This window comes from Rhinolophus ferrumequinum, chromosome 14 (assembly GCF_004115265.2).
Source record: "Rhinolophus ferrumequinum isolate MPI-CBG mRhiFer1 chromosome 14, mRhiFer1_v1.p, whole genome shotgun sequence".
Taxonomy (NCBI): domain Eukaryota; kingdom Metazoa; phylum Chordata; class Mammalia; order Chiroptera; family Rhinolophidae; genus Rhinolophus; species Rhinolophus ferrumequinum.
This window is the reverse complement of record NC_046297.1, coordinates 72,758,118-72,779,449: the sequence shown is the minus strand read 5'-3', so window position 1 is coordinate 72,779,449 and position 21,332 is coordinate 72,758,118. Positions and strand designations below refer to the sequence as shown.

General features: G+C 63.6%; 1 protein-coding gene across 2 annotated transcripts; it reads left to right on the top strand.

Moving 5' to 3' along the window:
* Nucleotides 1-1,086: 1,086 nt before the first annotated feature.
* On the top strand, nt 1,087-20,147 carry EPPK1 (epiplakin 1). 2 transcript variants are annotated; one of them, XM_033126200.1, is made up of 2 exons: nt 1,087-1,158; nt 6,329-20,147. In XM_033126200.1, exon 2 carries the CDS (start codon nt 6,383-6,385, stop codon nt 19,781-19,783), a length of 13,401 nt encoding a protein of 4,466 aa, XP_032982091.1. In that variant the 5' UTR covers nt 1,087-1,158; nt 6,329-6,382; the 3' UTR covers nt 19,784-20,147. The 2 variants fall into 2 exon arrangements, with proteins under 2 accessions (XP_032982091.1, XP_032982092.1); XM_033126201.1 differs by lacking the exon at nt 1,087-1,158 and adding an exon at nt 1,933-2,067.
* The last annotated feature ends 1,185 nt before the right edge of the window (nt 20,148-21,332 follow it).

Sequence of the window (21,332 nt, the reverse complement as noted above, 5' to 3'; positions counted from 1 at the left end):
TCCGCACTGGAAGCCCGGGTCCCCAGGCCCTGTTCCTGCGCAGGCGTCTCCATGTGACCTCGTGGTTCGTATTAGAGGTGGCTGGGTGGCCCCGAATGAGGATCTGGTCAAGAACTACCCGGGCGGAGGTGAGGGCTGGGGAGGGGAGACTGAGCACTCCAGGCTGGCACCAGGCCCTGCCCTGGGAGGTGAAGGGTACCTGCTCTGCCCCATCCATTTGGGGTCTCTGGTCAGCAAAGGGGAGGACCTGCCAGAAGACCCATGAGAGGTTCCTGTTCTGGGCCGTGTTCCCAGCAGGCTGGCCCCCGAGGTAGTGTCCCCAAGGCTCGGGGCCTCCATCCTCAGCACCTTCGGCAGCCACCCTGCCCAGGAAGGTGGGTGCTGGGACAGGCATCTGAGAGGGGGCGTTGGTGCTCCTGGGTGTACAGGGGCCCTTCTTCGAACCCAGGTGGAGGGGCTGGACCCGTATGGTGAGGCCTGGCTATCTCTTCCAGACAGGTTTGGGAGCCTGCGCGGGACACAGAGACCCTAGCTCTTCAAGGTCAAGTCCAAAGAGGGGCGTTGCTGCAAGGGGAGCCCCTGAGGATACCTTGGCTCAGTCCACCCAGGATTAAGCAGCTCCCAGGGGGGCCGCACTCAAGGGAGTGCGCAGGACCCTGTGGACAGCGACGCCCGGGTCTGCTGTCAAACAAATTGCGTTTTGGAACACAAACCCGCCTCTTGGCGGGTCATCATGTCCCTGCGCACTCCATGCAAACGCCGTGGGAACCTAAGCGGGACGCACCTGCCTCGCTGCTCCCAGCGGTCGCCCGCATTCCTTCGCAGTGACTCTGGGGGAGGGGTCGAAAGGGGTAGGGGTAGGAGGGAGAAGACCCTGATGCTCCGCAGCCGCCCTCCCCCCACCTAGGGGGCCCCTCCTCGCCTAGGGGTGCACACAACCGCCGGCCAAGGGGCGCGCGTGGGGCATCCGCCTCGCCGCGCGCGGGGTTCCCAATACCTGCCCGCTCCACCTGGCTTCGCGGCGCCCCCACCCGGCCACCGCCCCCAGACGAGGGCGGGGCCACTGCGGGGAGGGGCGAGCGGGTTTAAATCCGGGCGGCGCAGGGCCCTGGCCGTGGAGCGAGCGGAGGCACGGCGTACCGAACGTGGAGCGAGCAGGTGGGACCTGGGAAGCTGGTCTGCCCCCGAGGGAAACCGAAACACCTGCGCGGCGTTCGGCGAGGGGCCGCAGAGGCTGGGCTGGGAACGCGGGTGGGGGCGCAAGGCGCCCGCGAGGGGTCCGGGGCTCCGAGCTGTGGCTCGGCTGTTGTCCCATTGGGACGGTCTGAGCTCCGAGCAGGGCGTTGCAGCCCGGTCCCCGCCCTCCCAGCCCTGGCAGTGGCCCCAATGCCCGGGTGCGGGTGGGAAGACTGAGGTTCCCCGTATGGGCGTGGGAGGCGTGGGGCGGGGGTCTCGCCCGCGCAGAGGTTTCCCGGCAGGACGGGTGCGCCTCTCTGGGCGGGGCCTGCAGGTCGGGTTGCTTCCTGCCCCTCTTACACGGCAGGGGTGGGGGCGTTTGCGAACGGTGCAGGCCCGGGCGCCTAGGGGGCGAGGCAATTAGGCTGACAAATTGAGAGAGCGGTGTGGCTCCTGCTTGAGGTGCTGACCGTCTGAGGGAGCTAGCTACCTGCTGTCAGCACAAGGACGCCTGTTGGGGTCATCTCAGGACCCCTGGGAGGGAGACGTGGGAGGGACTCTGCCTATCGTGCGCCCCACCCTCCAGCGCCCTGCTGTCCCACTCCACCCCCATCTCGCCAAGTTTCTATCGGGCCATTGATCTCTGTCTGTCTGCACCTGGGCGGGTCTCCCAGCAGCTGACCATAGTGGAACAAAGGTCGCTGCCTCCCTGTGTGAGGCCACCTGGCCACCTGGTTCTGTTCTGATTTGGCTCAGGTGGACAACCAGCTAGCCTCCAGCCACCCCTGGAGTTGGGGGGGGGGGAGTTGACAGTCTGGTGCCCCCCACCTGAGGAATGCGAACCCACCCTTCTCAGGAATTGCCCTCCCATCCCTTGTCTCTGGCCATGAGGTGAGTCACTCCCAGGAATCTGCTCAGCCCCCTCTTCCAGTCCCAAGGCCACCAGCCCCTTTGGTTGCAAACCATGCCCATTTCTTTTTTTTTCTTCTTCTTTTTTTTATTGTTTGGGGAAGGGGAGCAGGACTTTAGTGGGGAACAGTGTGTACTTCCAGGACTTTTTCCAAGTTAAGTTGTCCTTTCAATCTTAGTTGTGGAGGGCGCAGCTCAGCTCCAGGTCCAGTTGCTGTTAGTTGCAGTGGGCGCAGCCCATCATCCATTGCGGGAGTCGAACCGGCAACCTTGTGGTTGAGCGCCTGCGCTCCAACCAACTGACCCATCTGGCACTGGCCCATGTGGGAATCGAACCAGCAGCCTTCAGTGTTAGGAGCACAGAGTTCCAGCTGCGTGAGCCACCAGGCCGGCCCCCATGCCCATTTTTGCTGGTGGCCACCTCTCTGGGACACCGACCTTTTGGCTTCTGTGACTGGGCCAGCCTGGGTCTCCTGTTCCCCAGGCCATGGACACCCCTCACGTGCCCTGGTTGTCTCTCCAAACTCCAGACTCTTCTGTCCAGTTGCCTTTCCAAGGTCCCCACTACAGCCACCTTGGGACACTTACAGGCACAGGCCCCAGCCCCCATCTCTGCTCTCAGTGCCCCTTAGGCACTCAGCCCTCCCTCCCAGCAGAAGGCCCCTGTGCCTGGAACCTGAGCTTGTGTGTGTTCCTGGTCCTGGCCTGCCCCTCCACACTGCAGCACGGCCTGTCCAGGCTCTGGGCTGGCTGCTCGTGTCCAGGCCCAGGGCCACCCACGGCTGGCTGCCCTGGTAGCCCTGTAGCCTGGCGCTCCTGTCGAGACGGGCAAGGCAGGATGTCAGCCTGCACAGCTCCTCAGGCTCAGACCCTCTGAAGGCAGTTTTGGAACAGGCATGCATTAGTAAGGAAACGTGTACAGGTGGGCAGCACCGCACGTGACCAGGTCTGTCCTAGGACAGCCTGACAGACAGAGTGTTAGGAACTGGCTCAGGATGGGCCCTGGAAACAGACGGACAGAGGGACAAGCTGGCCTGTAACGCCATCTCACTGACCCCTAGAAGGAGGTCAGAGCAGCTCTGCGTCCACCATAGTCACACCTAGTCCTGGGACCCTGCTCCCAGGGTATGGATGGGCAGCTCTTCCTGGGGAAATGCTTAGAGGGTGAGCAGGACGGACCCAGCCCCTGCCTCACTGGGTCTTGGCCACACTGGGGCATTCCTGGTCTCCTCCCTGGGACACACTCCTCACTCCCTCTCCTGGCTGCTCATCAGCTGGCTCCATGCCCACCTGGGGTGTGAGCAGACCCTCATCCCTGAGGTGTCCTCTCAGGCAAGGGCAACTGTGCTGGTCCCTTTGCGGCCAGACAGATCCGAGGAAGAACCACCTGGGTCGCCAGAGCTCACCCCTGCCTGCACCCTGTCACAGGACTCCCGCCCCCACTTTGTAGTCAGCTCTGCTCCCCTTCTGGTCTCGTGGTCCTGGGCACAGGGAGCCAGAGTGCCCTGGTAGTGGCCGTGGCCTTCAGCTCAGTGGGATTATAGCTCTATCTCCTGGGACTAAGATCTCTAAACCCACTGACCCCAGAGCTACGGGAGGAGGAGCCCAAGCTCCCAGTGGGTCAGTGTGGGGGTCACACCTGCTCCCACCCCTTGGTTCCTGGGCCCTTATGATCCCCTTGCTGGGACAGGGTGTGTCACCTTTTAGAGTAGTGTACCCCACATGGGGGATGGGGCTACCTCTGAGGTGGCACTTCCTAAGTACCTTCAGAGGGATCTCACAATGGAACCACCTCAGCCTGCCCTGCCCTGTGGGAGTCAGTGCCTCTCCACGCCACCATGAGGCCCCAGTGTCCACATGGGCTTTTGCTGTCCACCTGGTCACCTGCAGACTTTATGATCTTTTTCCAAAGCCTGGTTGCTGAGCAATGGCCCCCAATCCTCATCCCCATCTTCTCAAATGCCTGATACTGTGCCCTGAGCACACCTGCCCTCCATGGTCCATTAGCCTCGAAAGCTGGACCCTTGCAGTGCCTCCTGGAGCCCTGCCCTCATGGCCAGCCTGGCAGCCCCTCCAAAGCTCCACCCTGACATCTGTCTGGTCCTGGCACCAACTGTCTGAGACTGGGCAGCAGATCAGCTTCAGGGCGTGCCCAGCATTTGTGCAAGGGAAGGGAGGGGACAGGACTTCACATATGTGGTGGGGGGGATGCGCGTGTGGACTTGGCAGCTGTCTCTGCAAGCAGCCTGGCAGTGTGTGACCCTCCCAGCTAAGTGGAGGGACTGAGTCTGTGCAGCCACTAGAAGGGGCTGATTCCCAGGAGGCAGCCTTCCACCCTGTGATGGCATCTACACCCCCCAGGTGTGAGTCAGAGCCCAGCCTCTTACTGGTGACCACAGGGACCCTGTGCACGTCTCCACCATGCTGCCCCCCGCATAGGTGTGGCACTGAGGTCTCTGCCCCCACCCCAGTGTCCACTTGCTGACCCCACCCTCCTCCAGGGCAGGAAAAGGGAAGGCGTCCTGGGGTAACACAGCTGTGCTCACGAGCAGTGGGGCTGAGGGGTACCATGGAAGCCACAGGCAGGGCCGTGAGGTGGGCCAGGGCAGATGCACACCCTCCTGGGGCCAGTTGGGGGTTCAGGGCCCAGGTTCTCAGCATGGGCCAGGGAGAGCCATTCACGGGTGCTAGCAGTGTGGGCGCCGTGGAGTCCGAGGCCACTCATGAGGCCACCAGAGCAGATGTCCAGGAGGCAGCTGGACATGTGGTTCTGGACCCCGGGACGAGCGGGGCTTGGCTGTAGATGTGGGTGCCTGAGGTAGTCTCGAGGAGCTGAGTTCATGGGTAAGTGGAGATGGAGCAGAACCCTGTCACCAGGGAGGAGGGTCCCCATGCCTCGTGACCTGGAGGTTGGGGATGGCCAGACCCAAAATGGGATGGTCAGATTTGGCAGCCCGAGTCTGGGCCGCCTCGGCAAGAGCTGTGGGATGGAGACGAGGGGCGTACATGGGGTCTGAGCCTCTCCCGAGACCCAGTGTGGGCCTCTGGGAGCTAGCTGGTCACGGGGCCAGGACAAGCACAGATGGGGGCCTTGTGGGTGTGGTTCTGGGGAAACAGGGAGGGTACCCGCCATCTCCTAGGCTGTCGCAACAGTTACCACAACCTGGGTGGCTTAGAACAACAGAAACTACTCTCACAGTGCAGAGGCCAGATTCCGAAATCAGCCCTTCTGGCTGTTGGCGGTAACCCCGGGTTCCGGGCGCATCATGCCAGTCTGCCTCCGTTGTCACGGGCGTTGCCCCTGTGTCTGTCTTCCTAAGGACACCAGGCATGTCGGATCAGGGCCCTCCCTGCTCAGGTGACCTCATCTTGACTTAATTACATCTGTAAAGACCCTATTTCCAAATGAGGGCACAGTCACAGGGCCTGGAGTTGAGGACTTGGACATATCTTTTGGGGACACAACCTAACCCAGCATAGAGGGACGGACCTGGGCAGGAGGTTACTGCTGCTCAGAGATTCGGGCACACAGCTGTCTGTCAGATGACAGCGTGGGGGTTGCTGGGTTTTGAGCCAGCTGACCAGGACCCGCAGGCTGGAGATTGTGCCAGCTCTGCCCATAGCGCCCAGGACCGGCACATGGGCACTGAGTCTCTGGTGTCCCAGGCCCCCCAGGTGGGCACAGAGAGCATGGGGTTATGGTGGGCGGAGGCACAGAGCCAGGCTGAGGCTGCAGACCTTGGGGGCATTAGGGCTGGAGGAGGGGAACAGGAGGGTTTCTGGCTGGAGCCCAGCAGGGAGCTGGAGGGAGGGAATGAGTTTGGAGGAGGTCACTGGAAAGAGGGAAGGGGCAGGAGGACAAGGCAGGTGCTGGTGTCCACGAACATGGGGTGGCAGGGCAAAGCTTTCAGGGAGCAAAGGGGGGGAGCACGTGGCTGGGGGGCTGCAGTGCTGAGGCCAGATGCAAGCACACAGGGCCCAGCGGGGCAGTGGCGGGGACAGAGAATGGCCTCCAGGAGAAAACAGCTCGCACAGCCCTATAGGCCACCGTGGCCAGCTTGGGGTCCCTGTGCTCACACAGTCCCAGAGACCTAGGGGAGGGGAGGGCACTCCCCTGGATGCTGGTCCTGGTCCCCCAGGAAGGCCAGCCGAGGCTGGAGGTGGATCCAGGATCTGCAATTGACCCCCGACCTCACACCTGGGCCATCCCAGGGCCCCTGACAGAGCCTTTCCACCCCTGCAGGGAGCAGACACACGGACCTTGTGTGAGTGACTTCTGCACAGCCAGCTGGGCACCATGAATGGCCACGCTTCTCCTCATGATGTCCTGATCACCAATGGCACTGAGCCGGCCATCGTCCCCAAGACCACGAAGGCCATGTTGGGAACAGGCACTCCCTCCGGGCCCCAGGCCAGGAGCATCGCTGGGGTGTACATGGAGCCCTCAGGCCAGGCCCAGAGTCTCTACAGTGCCATGAAGCAGGGCCTCCTGCCCGATGGGCTCGGGCTGGCTCTGCTGGAGGCCCAGGCGGCCACCGGGGGGCTCGTGGACCCTGCCCAGGGTCAGCTGCTCCCTGTGTCTGAGGCCCTACAGCAGGGTCTGGTGGGCCTGGAGCTAAAGGAAAAGCTGCTGGCTGCAGAGCGTGCAGTCACTGGGTACCCTGACCCCTATGGGGGTGAAAGGCTGGCCCTCTTTCAGGCCATTGGGAAGGAAGTTGTGGACAGGGCACTGGGTTGGAGCTGGCTGGAGGCCCAGCTGGCCACGGGGGGCCTGGTGGATCCCATCCAGGGCGTGCGTGTGCCCCCAGAGCTGGCCTGCCAGCAGGGCCTCCTGGACCAGGAGGCATGGCGTGGCCTGTCGGAGTGTGAGCCGGGCTCAGGTGCCCAGCGCTTCCTGGATCCCAACACTCTTGAGAAGCTGTCCTATAGTGAGCTGCTGGGCAGGTGTGTGCGGGCCCCCAGCACAGGGCTGGCCCTGCTGCCCCTCAAGACCACTTTCCGTACCCTGAGTGGGGCGGTGAGCTTGGCCGAGCTGCTGGAGGTGGGGGTCCTGGACAAGGAGACGGCCCAGGGCCTGCAGGAGGGCAGGCTGGCAGTGCCAGATGTGAGTTCACGCCCCCAGGTGCAGCGTTACCTGCAGGGCACTGGCAGCGTGGCGGGGGTCGTCCTGCTGCCTGCTGGCCACAAGAAGGGCTTCTTCCAGGCTGTGGCTGAGCACCTGCTCCCAATGGGCGCCGCGTTTCCACTCCTGGAGGCCCAGGCTGCCACCTGTGCCCTAGTGGACCCAGCCACCGGCCGGCAGCTCTGGGTGGATGAGGCGGTCAGGGCAGGCCTGGTTGGCCCAGAGCTGCACGGGCAGCTCCTGGAGGCAGAGAAGGCGGTGATCGGTTACCATGACCCCTTCAGCAGTGCACGCATCCCCCTCTTCCAGGCCATGAGGAAGGAGCTTGTGGACAGGCCTTGGGCACTGCGGCTCCTGGATGCCCAGCTCTCCACAGGTGGGCTGGTGTGTCCAGCCCGCAGGCTCCGGCTACCCCTGGAGGCTGCCCTGCGCTTTGGCTGCCTGGATGAGGAGACGCAGCAGTGTCTCTCGCAGGCTGCTGGCTTCTGTGACCCCGGCACGCAGGAGAGCCTCAGCTATGGGCAGCTGCTGGCCCGCTGTGTCACCGACCCAGAGACAGGGCTGGCCTTCCTGCCCCTCTCAGGGGGGGCCCTTGGAGAGGAGCCACAGGGACCCCAGTTCATTGAGCACAGCACCCGCCAGGCCTTGAGTGCAGCCACGACCACCGTCTCAGTGGGCAAATTCCAGGGCCGGCCCGTGTCACTGTGGGAGCTGCTCTTCTCTGAGGGCGTCCCTGTGGAGCAGAGGGCAATGCTGGCCCAGCGGCACAAGGAAGGGGCCCTCTCAGTGGAGGAACTGGAAGCTGTGCTGAGGTCCACTGTGCAGCAAGCTGCAGTCACTGCCACGACCACCTTTGCTGGGCTGAGAGTCGCCGTGACACCAGGAGATCTGCTGGAAGCAGAGGTCATCGGCCAGGACACGTATGAGCAGCTGGCACGGGGACAGACCACAGCCCAGGATGTGGGCAGACTGGACTCGGTGCAGAGGTACCTGCAGGGCACCGGCTGCATTGCTGGCCTGCTGCTGCCTGGCTCCCAGGAGCGGCTCAGTGTCTATGAGGCTTACAGGAAGCGGCTCCTGCGGCCGGGCACGGCCCTCATCCTGCTGGAGGCCCAGGCGGCCACTGGCTTCATCATCGACCCGAAAGAAAACAAGAGATACTGCGTGGAGGAGGCTCTCAGGGCCAGCATCATTGGGCCCAACATGTTCGCAAAGCTGCTGTCGGCCGAGCGCGCCGTCACCGGCTACAAGGACCCCTACACCGGAGAGCAGATCTCCCTGTTCCAGGCCATGAAGAAGGACCTTATCGTCAGGGACCACGGCATCCGCCTGCTGGAGGCCCAGATCGCCACGGGCGGCGTCATCGACCCGGTGCACAGCCACCGCGTGCCCGTGCACGTGGCCTACCAGCGTGGCTACTTCGATGAGGAAATGAACCGCGTCCTGGCAGACCCGAGCGACGACACCAAGGGCTTCTTTGACCCCAACACACACGAGAACCTCACCTACCTGCAGCTGCTGGAGCGCTGCGTGCGCGACCCTCAGACAGGCCTCTTCCTGCTGCCACTCAGCAGCGCACAGCCCCAGCTGGTGGACGGTGCCACACGACAGGCCTTCCAGAGCCTGCTGCTGTCGGTGAAGCACGGGCGATTCCGGGGGCGGCAGGTGTCCGCGTGGGAGCTACTCAACTCGGAGTACTTCAGCGAGGCCTGCAGGAGGCAGCTGCTGCACAGCTACCAGCAGCACAAGGTGTCGCTGGACCAGCTCCCACAGCTGCTGGGGAGGGAGGTGGGCAGGGGTGCAGACGTCACACTGCCCGTGCTGCGGGGCCAGGTCACTGCCCACCAGCTGCTGGAGGCCCACATCATTGACCAGGAGCTCCTAGATAAGGTGCTGGCGGGGTCGGTCAGCGCTGAGGCCCTCCTCCGCATGGACAGTGTGCGCAAGTACCTGCGTGGCTCGGGTGCTGTGGGTGGCGTGCTGCTGCAGCCCTCCCACCGGCGACTCAGCCTCTACCAGGCCATGAAGCAGAAACTGCTGGGGCCAGGAGTGGCCTTGGCCCTGCTGGAGGCCCAGGCAGCCACCGGAGCCATCACAGACCCCCACAGTCTAGAGACCCTGTCAGTGGCAGAGGCTGTGCGCAGGGAGCTGGTGGGGCCAGAGCTTTATGCCAGGCTGAGACGGTCTGAGGACGCCGTGACTGGCTTTAGAGACCCCTTCTCTGGGGAGCAGGTATCCCTGTTCCAGGCCATGAAAAAGGGGCTTGTCCGTGTGGAGCAGGCTACCCGCCTCCTGGAGGCCCAGGTGGCCACAGGAGGGATCATTGACCCCAGAGGCCACTACCACCTCCCCATGCCTGTGGCCACCCAGCGTGGCTTCATCGACCAGGAGATGGAGACAGCCTTGTCCAGCTCCTCTGAGACCTTCCCTACGCCAGACGGCCGGGGACACACCAGCTATGCCCGGCTTCTAGAACAGTGTCTGAAGGACGAGTCCTCAGGCCTTTACCTCCTGCCTCTGCCAGAAAGTGCTCCTGCTGTGCCCACAGACCAACAGGTCCAGGAGACCCTGCAGGCCACGCTGGGGGCTGAGGACGGCACATCCCTGTGGGAGCTGCTGCACTCCTGCCACTTCACTGAGGAGCAGCGGAGGGGATTCCTGGAGGACTTCAGGATGGGGAAGACCACCACGCACCAGCTGCAGGTGGTTGTGCGGACCTGGCTGCAAGGGGCGGAGCTCCGGGCACGAGCACGCATCACTGTACCCAGCCCACGGGGCCAGGTTCCCGCTGTCTGGCTGCTGGACGCTGGCATCATCACCCAGGAGACCCTGGCAGCACTAGCTCAAGGCACACGGTCAACCGCAGAGGTCTCTGAGGAGCCCGCAGTGAAGGCCTGCCTGTGGGGCACAGGCTGTGTGGCTGGGGTGCTGCTGCAGCCCTCAGGGATCAAGGCCAGCATCAACCAGGCCGTGAGGGATGGCCTCCTGCCTGTGGGCCTGGGGCAGAGACTGCTAGAAGCCCAGGTGGCATCTGGCTCCCTCGTTGACCCTCTGACGAACCAGAGACTGTCGGTAGAAGGTGCAGTCAAGGCTGGCCTGGTGAGTGGGACGCTGAGCGAGCAGCTCCGGCAGGCCGAGAAGGCGGTGGCCGGGTACACGGACCCCTACTCAGGGGGCTCCCTCTCGCTGTGGCAGGCCATGGAGAAGGGGCTTGTGCCCCAGAGCGAGGGCCTCCCCCTCCTGCAGGCACAGCTGGCCACCGGGGGCGTGGTGGACCCCGTCTACGGGGTACACCTGCCCCAGGCTGTAGCCTGCAGGCGTGGCCTCCTGGACGAGGCAACAAGCCTGGCACTGACTGGGACACATGAGGATAGCAAGTTCTTCTTCGACCCCAACACGCGGGACAAGGTGACGTACCAGCAGCTCAAGGAGCGCTGTGTCCTTGACGCTGACACCGGCCTATGGCTGCTGCCGCTGCCCCAGGACATGGTGCTTGATGTGGACGACCACACAGCCGTGGCTCTGAGGGCCATGAAGGTGCCCGTCGGTGCTGGGAGGTTCAAAGGGCTCACTGTGTCACTCTGGGACCTGCTGCACTCAGAGTACGTCAGCGTCCGCAAGCGGCGAGAGCTGGCGGCACTCTGCCAGTCCGGAAGGGCCACAGCCCTGCGGCAGGTCGTCAGCGCACTCACCACCCTGGTAGAAGCCTCAGAGAGGGAGCCCTCACAGGCCTTCTTCAGAGGACTCCGGAAGCAGGTGTCAGCCAGAGACCTGTTCAGGTCCCAGCTGATTGACAAGAAGACATTGGATGAGCTAAATCAGGGGACAAGGACCGTGCAAGAGGTGACAGAGATGGACAGTGTGAGGCGGTTCTTGGAAGGAAGCAACTTCATCGCCGGGGTCCTGGTTCAGGGCACAAAGGAGAGGATGAGCATCTCGGAGGCCATGAGGAGGCACATACTGCGGCCGGGCACGGCCCTGGTGCTGCTGGAGGCCCAGGCGGCCACCGGCTTCCTCATTGACCCGGTGGAGAACCGGAAGCTGACTGTGGAAGAGGCCTTCGCGGCAGGGATGTTTAGCAAGGAAACCTACCAGAAGCTGCTGTCGGCTGAGCGCGCCGTCACTGGCTACACCGACCCCTACACCGGGGAGCAGATCTCCCTGTTCCAGGCCATGAAGAAGGACCTGATCGTCAGGGACCACGGCATCCGCCTGCTGGAGGCCCAGATCGCCACGGGCGGCATCATCGACCCGGTGCACAGCCACCGCGTGCCCGTGCACGTGGCCTACCAGCGCGGCTATTTCGATGAGGAAATGAACCGCGTCCTGGCGGACCCAAGCGATGACACCAAGGGTTTCTTTGACCCCAACACGCACGAGAACCTCACCTACCTGCAGCTCCTGGAGCGCTGCGTGCGCGAACCTGACACGGGACTGTACATGTTACAAATCGTAAAGAAAGGAGAGACGTACATGTACATCGATGAAGCCACCAGACAGGCTCTGAGATCCAAAACTGTGACAATGCACGTGGGGAGGTTTGCAGGTCAGAGGGTGTCCTTGTGGGACCTGCTATCATCTCAGTACCTGACAGAGGAGCGGCGGCGGGAGCTGGTGCAGCAGTACAGAGCCCAGACCGTGCATCTAGACCAGTTGCTGGAGATCATAAGCGCCACAGTCAACGACACAGAGAAGCAAAACCAAGTCATCAAGGTGGCAGGCATTGGTGGGGAAGTGACAGCCGCAGAGTTGTTCAACGCTGGAATCATTGATAAAAAGACCCTGGACACACTACACAGGGGGAAAGGTGGAGGACAGGACCTCAGCAGGCTGGAGCACGTGAAAACCTATCTGGAAGGCAGTGGCTGTATTGCAGGGGTGACCGCCCCCTCCACCCAGGAGGTGATGAGCGTCTACGAGGCCAGCACGAAAGGACTCATGTCCACGGGGATTGCGGTTCTGCTGCTGGAGGCTCAGGCAGCCACAGGATTCATGCTGGACCCTCGGGGCCATAAGAGGCTCTCCGTGGACAAGGCCGTGGCTGCCGGCCTGGTGGGCGAGGAGTTGCAGGAAAGGCTCCTGAATGCTGAGAAGGCTGCCAAAGGCTACACGGACCCAGCCACAGGAGAAACAATCTCGCTGTTCCAGGCCATGGAAAGGAAATTAGTCAAACGGGAGGAGGCGCTCAGACTGCTGGAGGTGCAGGTGGCCACAGGGGGCGTGGTCGATCCCCGGCACCACCTCCGGCTCCCGCTGGACACAGCCTACAGGCGCGGCTGTCTGCACCAGGAAACATACCTGCTTGTTTCGGACCAGAAGCACATGAACAAGAGGTTTGTGGATCCCAACACGCATGAGAAAGTAACATACCAGGAGCTTCAGAAGAGGAGTCGCCGGGAAGAGGGGGAGGGCTGGACTCTGTTCCCTGTGGTCCGGGACACACAGGACTGCATATATGTTGACGAAGCAACTAGAAGAGTCCTGGAGACCGAGCGGGTGGAAGTCATGGTGGGCAGGTACAGAGGCCAGAGGCCATCAGTGTGGGAGCTGCTAAACTCTGAATACGTGACAGAGAAGAAAAAGCTGGAGTTAGTCGGTAAATACAAAAGAGACACAGCACATGCACTGGAAAAGGTAGTAAAGGTTATCGTCTCAATGATTGATGAGAAGGAGAAGATCAGTAAGCAGTTGTGGTTCAGAGGCTTCAGAAGACAGATCACTGCCTTTGAACTCTTCCATTCCTCCATCATCACCAAGGAAATGCTAGAGGAACTCAAGGGCGGGAGCAAGACGGTGGACGACATCAAGAAAGACGAAGGGGTCAAGCGCTACCTGGAGGGCACGAGCTGCATCGCGGGCGTGTTGGTGCCCTCCAAGGACAAGCCCGGGCAGCAGGAGAAGATGAGCATCTACCAGGCCATGTGGAAGGGCATCTTGCGGCCGGGCACGGCCCTGGTGCTGCTGGAGGCCCAGGCGGCCACCGGCTTCGTCATCGACCCGGTGCGCAACCAGAGGCTGTCCGTGGAGGAGGCGGTGGCCGCGGGCGTGGTGGGCGGCGAGATCCGGGAGAAGCTGCTGTCGGCCGAGCGCGCCGTCACCGGCTACACCGACCCCTACACCGGGGAGCAGATCTCCCTGTTCCAGGCCATGAAGAAGGACCTGATCGTCAGGGACCACGGCATCCGCCTGCTGGAGGCCCAGATCGCCACGGGCGGCGTCATCGACCCGGTGCACAGCCACCGCGTGCCCGTGCACGTGGCCTACCAGCACGGCTACTTCGACGAGGAAATGAACCGCGTGCTGGCGGATCCGAGCGACGACACCAAGGGCTTCTTCGACCCCAACACGCACGAGAACCTCACCTACATGCAGCTGCTGCGCCGTTGTGTGCCTGACCCCGACACGGGGCTGTACATGCTGCAGCTGGTCGACCGGGGCTCCGCCGTGCACCAGCTGAGCGAGGAGCAGCGTGCCGCCCTGCGCGAAATCCGTGTGACGCCCGGCGCTGGGGACCTCCAGGGCCAGAGCGTCTCCGTCTGGGAGCTCCTCTTCTACCGGGAGGTGTCTGAGAGCCTGCGGCAGGACCTGCTGGGCAGGTACCGGGCGGGCACGCTGACCGCGCAGGAGGTGGGTGCCTCGCTCACCTCGCTGCTGTTCCGGGCCAACGGAGGGAGCCCACACCATGCCGCCCAGGACGCACAGGGGACCCTGCGTGCCGCCACCATGGAGGTCAAGGTGGGCCCCCTGCGGGGTCCGGCAGTGCCCGTCTGGAATGTGCTGGAGTCCAGCTACGTGAGCGCCACCAGGCGGGAGGAGCTGCTGGCCCAGTTCCGCTCGGGGAGGCTGGGCCTGCCTGCGCTGACCCGCCGGCTGACCACCATCATCGAGGAGGCCGAGGTGGCCCAGGGGACCGAGCATGCACAGGCGCACGCCGCCCCCGGCCAGCAGGAAACCGGTACGCTTGGCCACAGTGGTGGTGAGGCCGACCCCGAGGCCGCCAGGCGCCCCCAGGAGAAGGCCCTGCGTGCCACCATGATGGAGGTGCACACCGGGCGGTTCCAGGGTCAGCGGGTATCCGTGTGGGACATCCTCTTCTCCTCCTACCTGAGCCAGACTCGCCGGGACGAGCTCCTCGCCCAACACGCGTCCGGTAGCCTGGCCGTGTCCGGCCTCGTGACCATCCTCACCAAGGTCATCGAGGAGACGGAGGAGCGGCTGAGCACGGTGTCCTTCCGAGGCCTGAGGCGCCATGTGTCCGCGTCCCAGCTGGGCATTTCCGGGATCCTGGACCCCGAGACCTTGCAGGGCCTGGCCCAGGGCACCAAGACCCTGCAGGAGGTGAAGGAGATGGACTCGGTCAAGCGCTACCTGGAGGGCACGAGCTGCATCGCGGGCGTGTTGGTGCCCTCCAAGGACAAGCCCGGGCAGCAGGAGAAGATGAGCATCTACCAGGCCATGTGGAAGGGCATCTTGCGGCCGGGCACGGCCCTGGTGCTGCTGGAGGCCCAGGCGGCCACCGGCTTCGTCATCGACCCGGTGCGCAACCAGAGGCTGTCCGTGGAGGAGGCGGTGGCCGCGGGCGTGGTGGGCGGCGAGATCCGGGAGAAGCTGCTGTCGGCCGAGCGCGCCGTCACCGGCTACACCGACCCCTACACCGGGGAGCAGATCTCCCTGTTCCAGGCCATGAAGAAGGACCTGATCGTCAGGGACCACGGCATCCGCCTGCTGGAGGCCCAGATCGCCACGGGCGGCGTCATCGACCCGGTGCACAGCCACCGCGTGCCCGTGCACGTGGCCTACCAGCACGGCTACTTCGACGAGGAAATGAACCGCGTGCTGGCGGACCCGAGCGACGACACCAAGGGCTTCTTCGACCCCAACACGCACGAGAACCTCACCTACATGCAGCTGCTGCGCCGTTGTGTGCCTGACCCCGACACGGGGCTGTACATGCTGCAGCTGGTCGACCGGGGCTCCGCCGTGCACCAGCTGAGCGAGGAGCAGCATGCCGCCCTGCGCGAAATCCGTGTGACGCCCGGCGCTGGGGACCTCCAGGGCCAGAGCGTCTCCGTCTGGGAGCTCCTCTTCTACCGGGAGGTGTCTGAGAGCCTGCGGCAGGACCTGCTGGGCAGGTACCGGGCGGGCACGCTGACCGCGCAGGAGGTGGGTGCCTCGCTCACCTCGCTGCTGTTCCGGGCCAACGGAGGGAGCCCACACCATGCCGCCCAGGACGCACAGGGGACCCTGCGTGCCGCCACCATGGAGGTCAAGGTGGGCCCCCTGCGGGGTCCGGCAGTGCCCGTCTGGAATGTGCTGGAGTCCAGCTACGTGAGCGCCACCAGGCGGGAGGAGCTGCTGGCCCAGTTCCGCTCGGGGAGGCTGGGCCTGCCTGCGCTGACCCGCCGGCTGACCACCATCATCGAGGAGGCCGAGGTGGCCCAGGGGACCGAGCATGCACAGGCGCACGCCGCCCCCGGCCAGCAGGAAACCGGTACGCTTGGCCACAGTGGTGGTGAGGCCGACCCCGAGGCCGCCAGGCGCCCCCAGGAGAAGGCCCTGCGTGCCACCATGATGGAGGTGCACACCGGGCGGTTCCAGGGTCAGCGGGTATCCGTGTGGGACATCCTCTTCTCCTCCTACCTGAGCCAGACTCGCCGGGACGAGCTCCTCGCCCAACACGCGTCCGGTAGCCTGGCCGTGTCCGGCCTCGTGACCATCCTCACCAAGGTCATCGAGGAGACGGAGGAGCGGCTGAGCACGGTGTCTTTCCGAGGCCTGAGGCGCCATGTGTCCGCGTCCCAGCTGGGCATTTCCGGGATCCTGGACCCCGAGACCTTGCAGGGCCTGGCCCAGGGCACCAAGACCCTGCAGGAGGTGAAGGAGATGGACTCGGTCAAGCGCTACCTGGAGGGCACGAGCTGCATCGCGGGCGTGTTGGTGCCCTCCAAGGACAAGCCCGGGCAGCAGGAGAAGATGAGCATCTACCAGGCCATGTGGAAGGGCATCTTGCGGCCGGGCACGGCCCTGGTGCTGCTGGAGGCCCAGGCGGCCACCGGCTTCGTCATCGACCCGGTGCGCAACCAGAGGCTGTCCGTGGAGGAGGCGGTGGCCGCGGGCGTGGTGGGCGGCGAGATCCGGGAGAAGCTGCTGTCGGCCGAGCGCGCCGTCACCGGCTACACCGACCCCTACACCGGGGAGCAGATCTCCCTGTTCCAGGCCATGAAGAAGGACCTGATCGTCAGGGACCACGGCATCCGCCTGCTGGAGGCCCAGATCGCCACGGGCGGCGTCATCGACCCGGTGCACAGCCACCGCGTGCCCGTGCACGTGGCCTACCAGCACGGCTACTTCGACGAGGAAATGAACCGCGTGCTGGCGGACCCGAGCGACGACACCAAGGGCTTCTTCGACCCCAACACGCACGAGAACCTCACCTACATGCAGCTGCTGCGCCGTTGTGTGCCTGACCCCGACACGGGGCTGTACATGCTGCAGCTGGTCGACCGGGGCTCCGCCGTGCACCAGCTGAGCGAGGAGCAGCGTGCCGCCCTGCGCGAAATCCGTGTGACGCCCGGCGCTGGGGACCTCCAGGGCCAGAGCGTCTCCGTCTGGGAGCTCCTCTTCTACCGGGAGGTGTCTGAGAGCCTGCGGCAGGACCTGCTGGGCAGGTACCGGGCGGGCACGCTGACCGCGCAGGAGGTGGGTGCCTCGCTCACCTCGCTGCTGTTCCGGGCCAACGGAGGGAGCCCACACCATGCCGCCCAGGACGCACAGGGGACCCTGCGTGCCGCCACCATGGAGGTCAAGGTGGGCCCCCTGCGGGGTCCGGCAGTGCCCGTCTGGAATGTGCTGGAGTCCAGCTACGTGAGCGCCACCAGGCGGGAGGAGCTGCTGGCCCAGTTCCGCTCGGGGAGGCTGGGCCTGCCTGCGCTGACCCGCCGGCTGACCACCATCATCGAGGAGGCCGAGGTGGCCCAGGGGACCGAGCATGCACAGGCGCACGCCGCCCCCGGCCAGCAGGAAACCGGTACGCTTGGCCACAGTGGTGGTGAGGCCGACCCCGAGGCCGCCAGGCGCCCCCAGGAGAAGGCCCTGCGTGCCACCATGATGGAGGTGCACACCGGGCGGTTCCAGGGTCAGCGGGTATCCGTGTGGGACATCCTCTTCTCCTCCTACCTGAGCCAGACTCGCCGGGACGAGCTCCTCGCCCAACACGCGTCCGGTAGCCTGGCCGTGTCCGGCCTCGTGACCATCCTCACCAAGGTCATCGAGGAGACGGAGGAGCGGCTGAGCACGGTGTCCTTCCGAGGCCTGAGGCGCCATGTGTCCGCGTCCCAGCTGGGCATTTCCGGGATCCTGGACCCCGAGACCTTGCAGGGCCTGGCCCAGGGCACCAAGACCCTGCAGGAGGTGAAGGAGATGGACTCGGTCAAGCGCTACCTGGAGGGCACGAGCTGCATCGCGGGCGTGTTGGTGCCCTCCAAGGACAAGCCCGGGCAGCAGGAGAAGATGAGCATCTACCAGGCCATGTGGAAGGGCATCTTGCGGCCGGGCACGGCCCTGGTGCTGCTGGAGGCCCAGGCGGCCACCGGCTTCGTCATCGACCCGGTGCGCAACCAGAGGCTGTCCGTGGAGGAGGCGGTGGCCGCGGGCGTGGTGGGCGGCGAGATCCGGGAGAAGCTGCTGTCGGCCGAGCGCGCCGTCACCGGCTACACCGACCCCTACACCGGGGAGCAGATCTCCCTGTTCCAGGCCATGAAGAAGGACCTGATCGTCAGGGACCACGGCATCCGCCTGCTGGAGGCCCAGATCGCCACGGGCGGCGTCATCGACCCGGTGCACAGCCACCGCGTGCCCGTGCACGTGGCCTACCAGCACGGCTACTTCGACAAGGAAATGAACCGCGTGCTGGCGGACCCGAGCGACGACACCAAGGGCTTCTTCGACCCCAACACGCACGAGAACCTCACCTACATGCAGCTGCTGCGCCGTTGTGTGCCTGACCCCGACACGGGGCTGTACATGCTGCAGCTGGTCGACCGGGGCTCCGCCGTGCACCAGCTGAGCGAGGAGCAGCGTGCCGCCCTGCGCGAAATCCGTGTGACGCCCGGCGCTGGGGACCTCCAGGGCCAGAGCGTCTCCGTCTGGGAGCTCCTCTTCTACCGGGAGGTGTCTGAGAGCCTGCGGCAGGACCTGCTAGGCAGGTACCGGGCGGGCACGCTGACCGCGCAGGAGGTGGGTGCCTCGCTCACCTCGCTGCTGTTCCGGGCCAACGGAGGGAGCCCACACCATGCCGCCCAGGACGCACAGGGGACCCTGCGTGCTGCCACCATGGAGGTCAAGGTGGGCCCCCTGCGGGGTCCGGCAGTGCCCGTCTGGAATGTGCTGGAGTCCAGCTACGTGAGCGCCACCAGGCGGGAGGAGCTGCTGGCCCAGTTCCGCTCGGGGAGGCTGGGCCTGCCTGCGCTGACCCGCCGGCTGACCACCATCATCGAGGAGGCCGAGGTGGCCCAGGGGACCGAGCATGCACAGGCGCACGCCGCCCCCGGCCAGCAGGAAACCGGTACGCTTGGCCACAGTGGTGGTGAGGCCGACCCCGAGGCCGCCAGGCGCCCCCAGGAGAAGGCCCTGCGTGCCACCATGATGGAGGTGCACACCGGGCGGTTCCAGGGTCAGCGGGTATCCGTGTGGGACATCCTCTTCTCCTCCTACCTGAGCCAGACTCGCCGGGACGAGCTCCTCGCCCAACACGCGTCCGGTAGCCTGGCCGTGTCCGGCCTCGTGACCATCCTCACCAAGGTCATCGAGGAGACGGAGGAGCGGCTGAGCACGGTGTCCTTCCGAGGCCTGAGGCGCCATGTGTCCGCGTCCCAGCTGGGCATTTCCGGGATCCTGGACCCCGAGACCTTGCAGGGCCTGGCCCAGGGCACCAAGACCCTGCAGGAGGTGAAGGAGATGGACTCGGTCAAGCGCTACCTGGAGGGCACGAGCTGCATCGCGGGCGTGTTGGTGCCCTCCAAGGACAAGCCCGGGCAGCAGGAGAAGATGAGCATCTACCAGGCCATGTGGAAGGGCATCTTGCGGCCGGGCACGGCCCTGGTGCTGCTGGAGGCCCAGGCGGCCACCGGCTTCGTCATCGACCCGGTGCGCAACCAGAGGCTGTCCGTGGAGGAGGCGGTGGCCGCGGGCGTGGTGGGCGGCGAGATCCGGGAGAAGCTGCTGTCGGCCGAGCGCGCCGTCACCGGCTACACCGACCCCTACACCGGGGAGCAGATCTCCCTGTTCCAGGCCATGAAGAAGGACCTGATCGTCAGGGACCACGGCATCCGCCTGCTGGAGGCCCAGATCGCCACGGGCGGCGTCATCGACCCGGTGCACAGCCACCGCGTGCCCGTGCACGTGGCCTACCAGCACGGCTACTTCGACGAGGAAATGAACCGCGTGCTGGCGGACCCGAGCGACGACACCAAGGGCTTCTTCGACCCCAACACGCACGAGAACCTCACCTACATGCAGCTCCTCCAGAGGGCTACCCATGACCCTGAGTCTGGCCTCTCATTTCTTTCTCTCTCTTGAGGGTGAAGGGCTTTGAATAGTAGTGGTATGTCATCTGTCTAAAATATGTTCTTATGTTTTTCAACACGGTCTTATTTTTCTTTCATGCTGTCTCATTTCTATGCTTTATGCATTGGGTGACATTGTTTTCTTTTCCATTGCCTTCCAGTTGCACATTTCCACTCTTCAGTAAAATGAGACCATTTTCCTTCGTAATCTTTATCTGCACTTATCCTTGTATTCTGTTGTGAATTTTCAATCTGTTTTTATTTCACAGAATATTGGCAGGTTCCCGATAAACTTCTCTGCAGTTAAACAGCTCTTTTAAGTGGTACCTCAGTCACACTAAAGTGTATACATTGATTTGTATGTTCCTATTTTTATTAAATGCATTCCTTTCAATTATGAAGTCGTTCTGCTGTTACTGGACTAATTCATTTTCCGGCAATTGCTGTCATTCTTACATGGCTCATGGCTCTCAGCTGGGGTCCACCTGTGGTCGTCATCAGCCCTCTCCTGTACTAGGTGAAGGCACAGAGTGACTCTGGGTCTTGGTGCAGCTCTTCCCCATAGGAGCTACAGCCTTTAGTATTTACAAGAAATATTTGTGCATGAAGAAAGCTCTCTTCTTTGATTTCAGATTTTTGAGGGTTCATGCACAAAATTACATTGTAAACATGAGAGATACAACAAGGAAAACAGGTATCCAACACCTTGGACAACATAGAGCCATATGGCAGAATAGTGTTTGGATGGGTGCCGGAGGTCATGCTCAGAGCCTCCCGGAAGTGGCTAGAACTTCAGTCCTTAATTGCAGAGTGCCTAGTTGGGGCAGGTGACAGAGGTCCAGGCATTTTTTGCTGATCCCCATTTACTACCCAGATTTCTGAACAGGTGAGTGACGTTTTGCAAGATCAAAGGGGTGCTGGTAGAAGCCTGGAGCAGAGGGAGCAGGCTGGTCTTGGAATGGGTCAGACGCCAACATGTGGGAGGCTGAGAAAGAGAGGTGTCCCAAGCGACTCTAAGAGACCACTGGGGCTGAATACCACTGATGGGAGATGGAGGAGCAAGAGTTCAGAGTTGGGGCTTAAGTTTGAGAGAAGACGGGCACATGTGTCTAGTGCTTTTTTTTCTGGAAAAAGAAAACGAAGGATGCACGAGGAATCAGCTGGAGTGACAGGAAGGGGACCATGGGAAGGAAGTGGGGTTTGGGGGTCAAGGGGGATTTTAGACAAGAATTCTAGAGCAAGTCTCTTGTTGATGTGGCCAGAGGCAGTGGTGAGGGGAGCCTCCTGGAGGGAGAGGCTGGGATCCCCATGGCTCCACCGTTCCTGGGAAAGGGAAGCACAGAATTAGGCACAATGGGAAGTTTATGGTCATAAATGTAAGTCAACAGGTCAGCCTGCTTGTGTAGCTGTGTCACCTTCAATGGCTCTCCCACGTGATCCTTGGCGGGGTGGTGTGCAGGGAGAGCCGGCCTCCCAGAGATGGCCTGTCCCAGGCCTTCCCCCACAACCCGCTCCATGCTGGGTTCAACCAGTGCTGAAACCTGGAGACTGAACCGCGGGCC

Excerpts from the sequence above, each read along its gene's own strand:
- EPPK1 (XM_033126200.1), top strand. The coding sequence starts at position 6,383 with ATGAATGGCCACGCTTCTCCTCATGATGTCCTGATCACCAATGGCACT.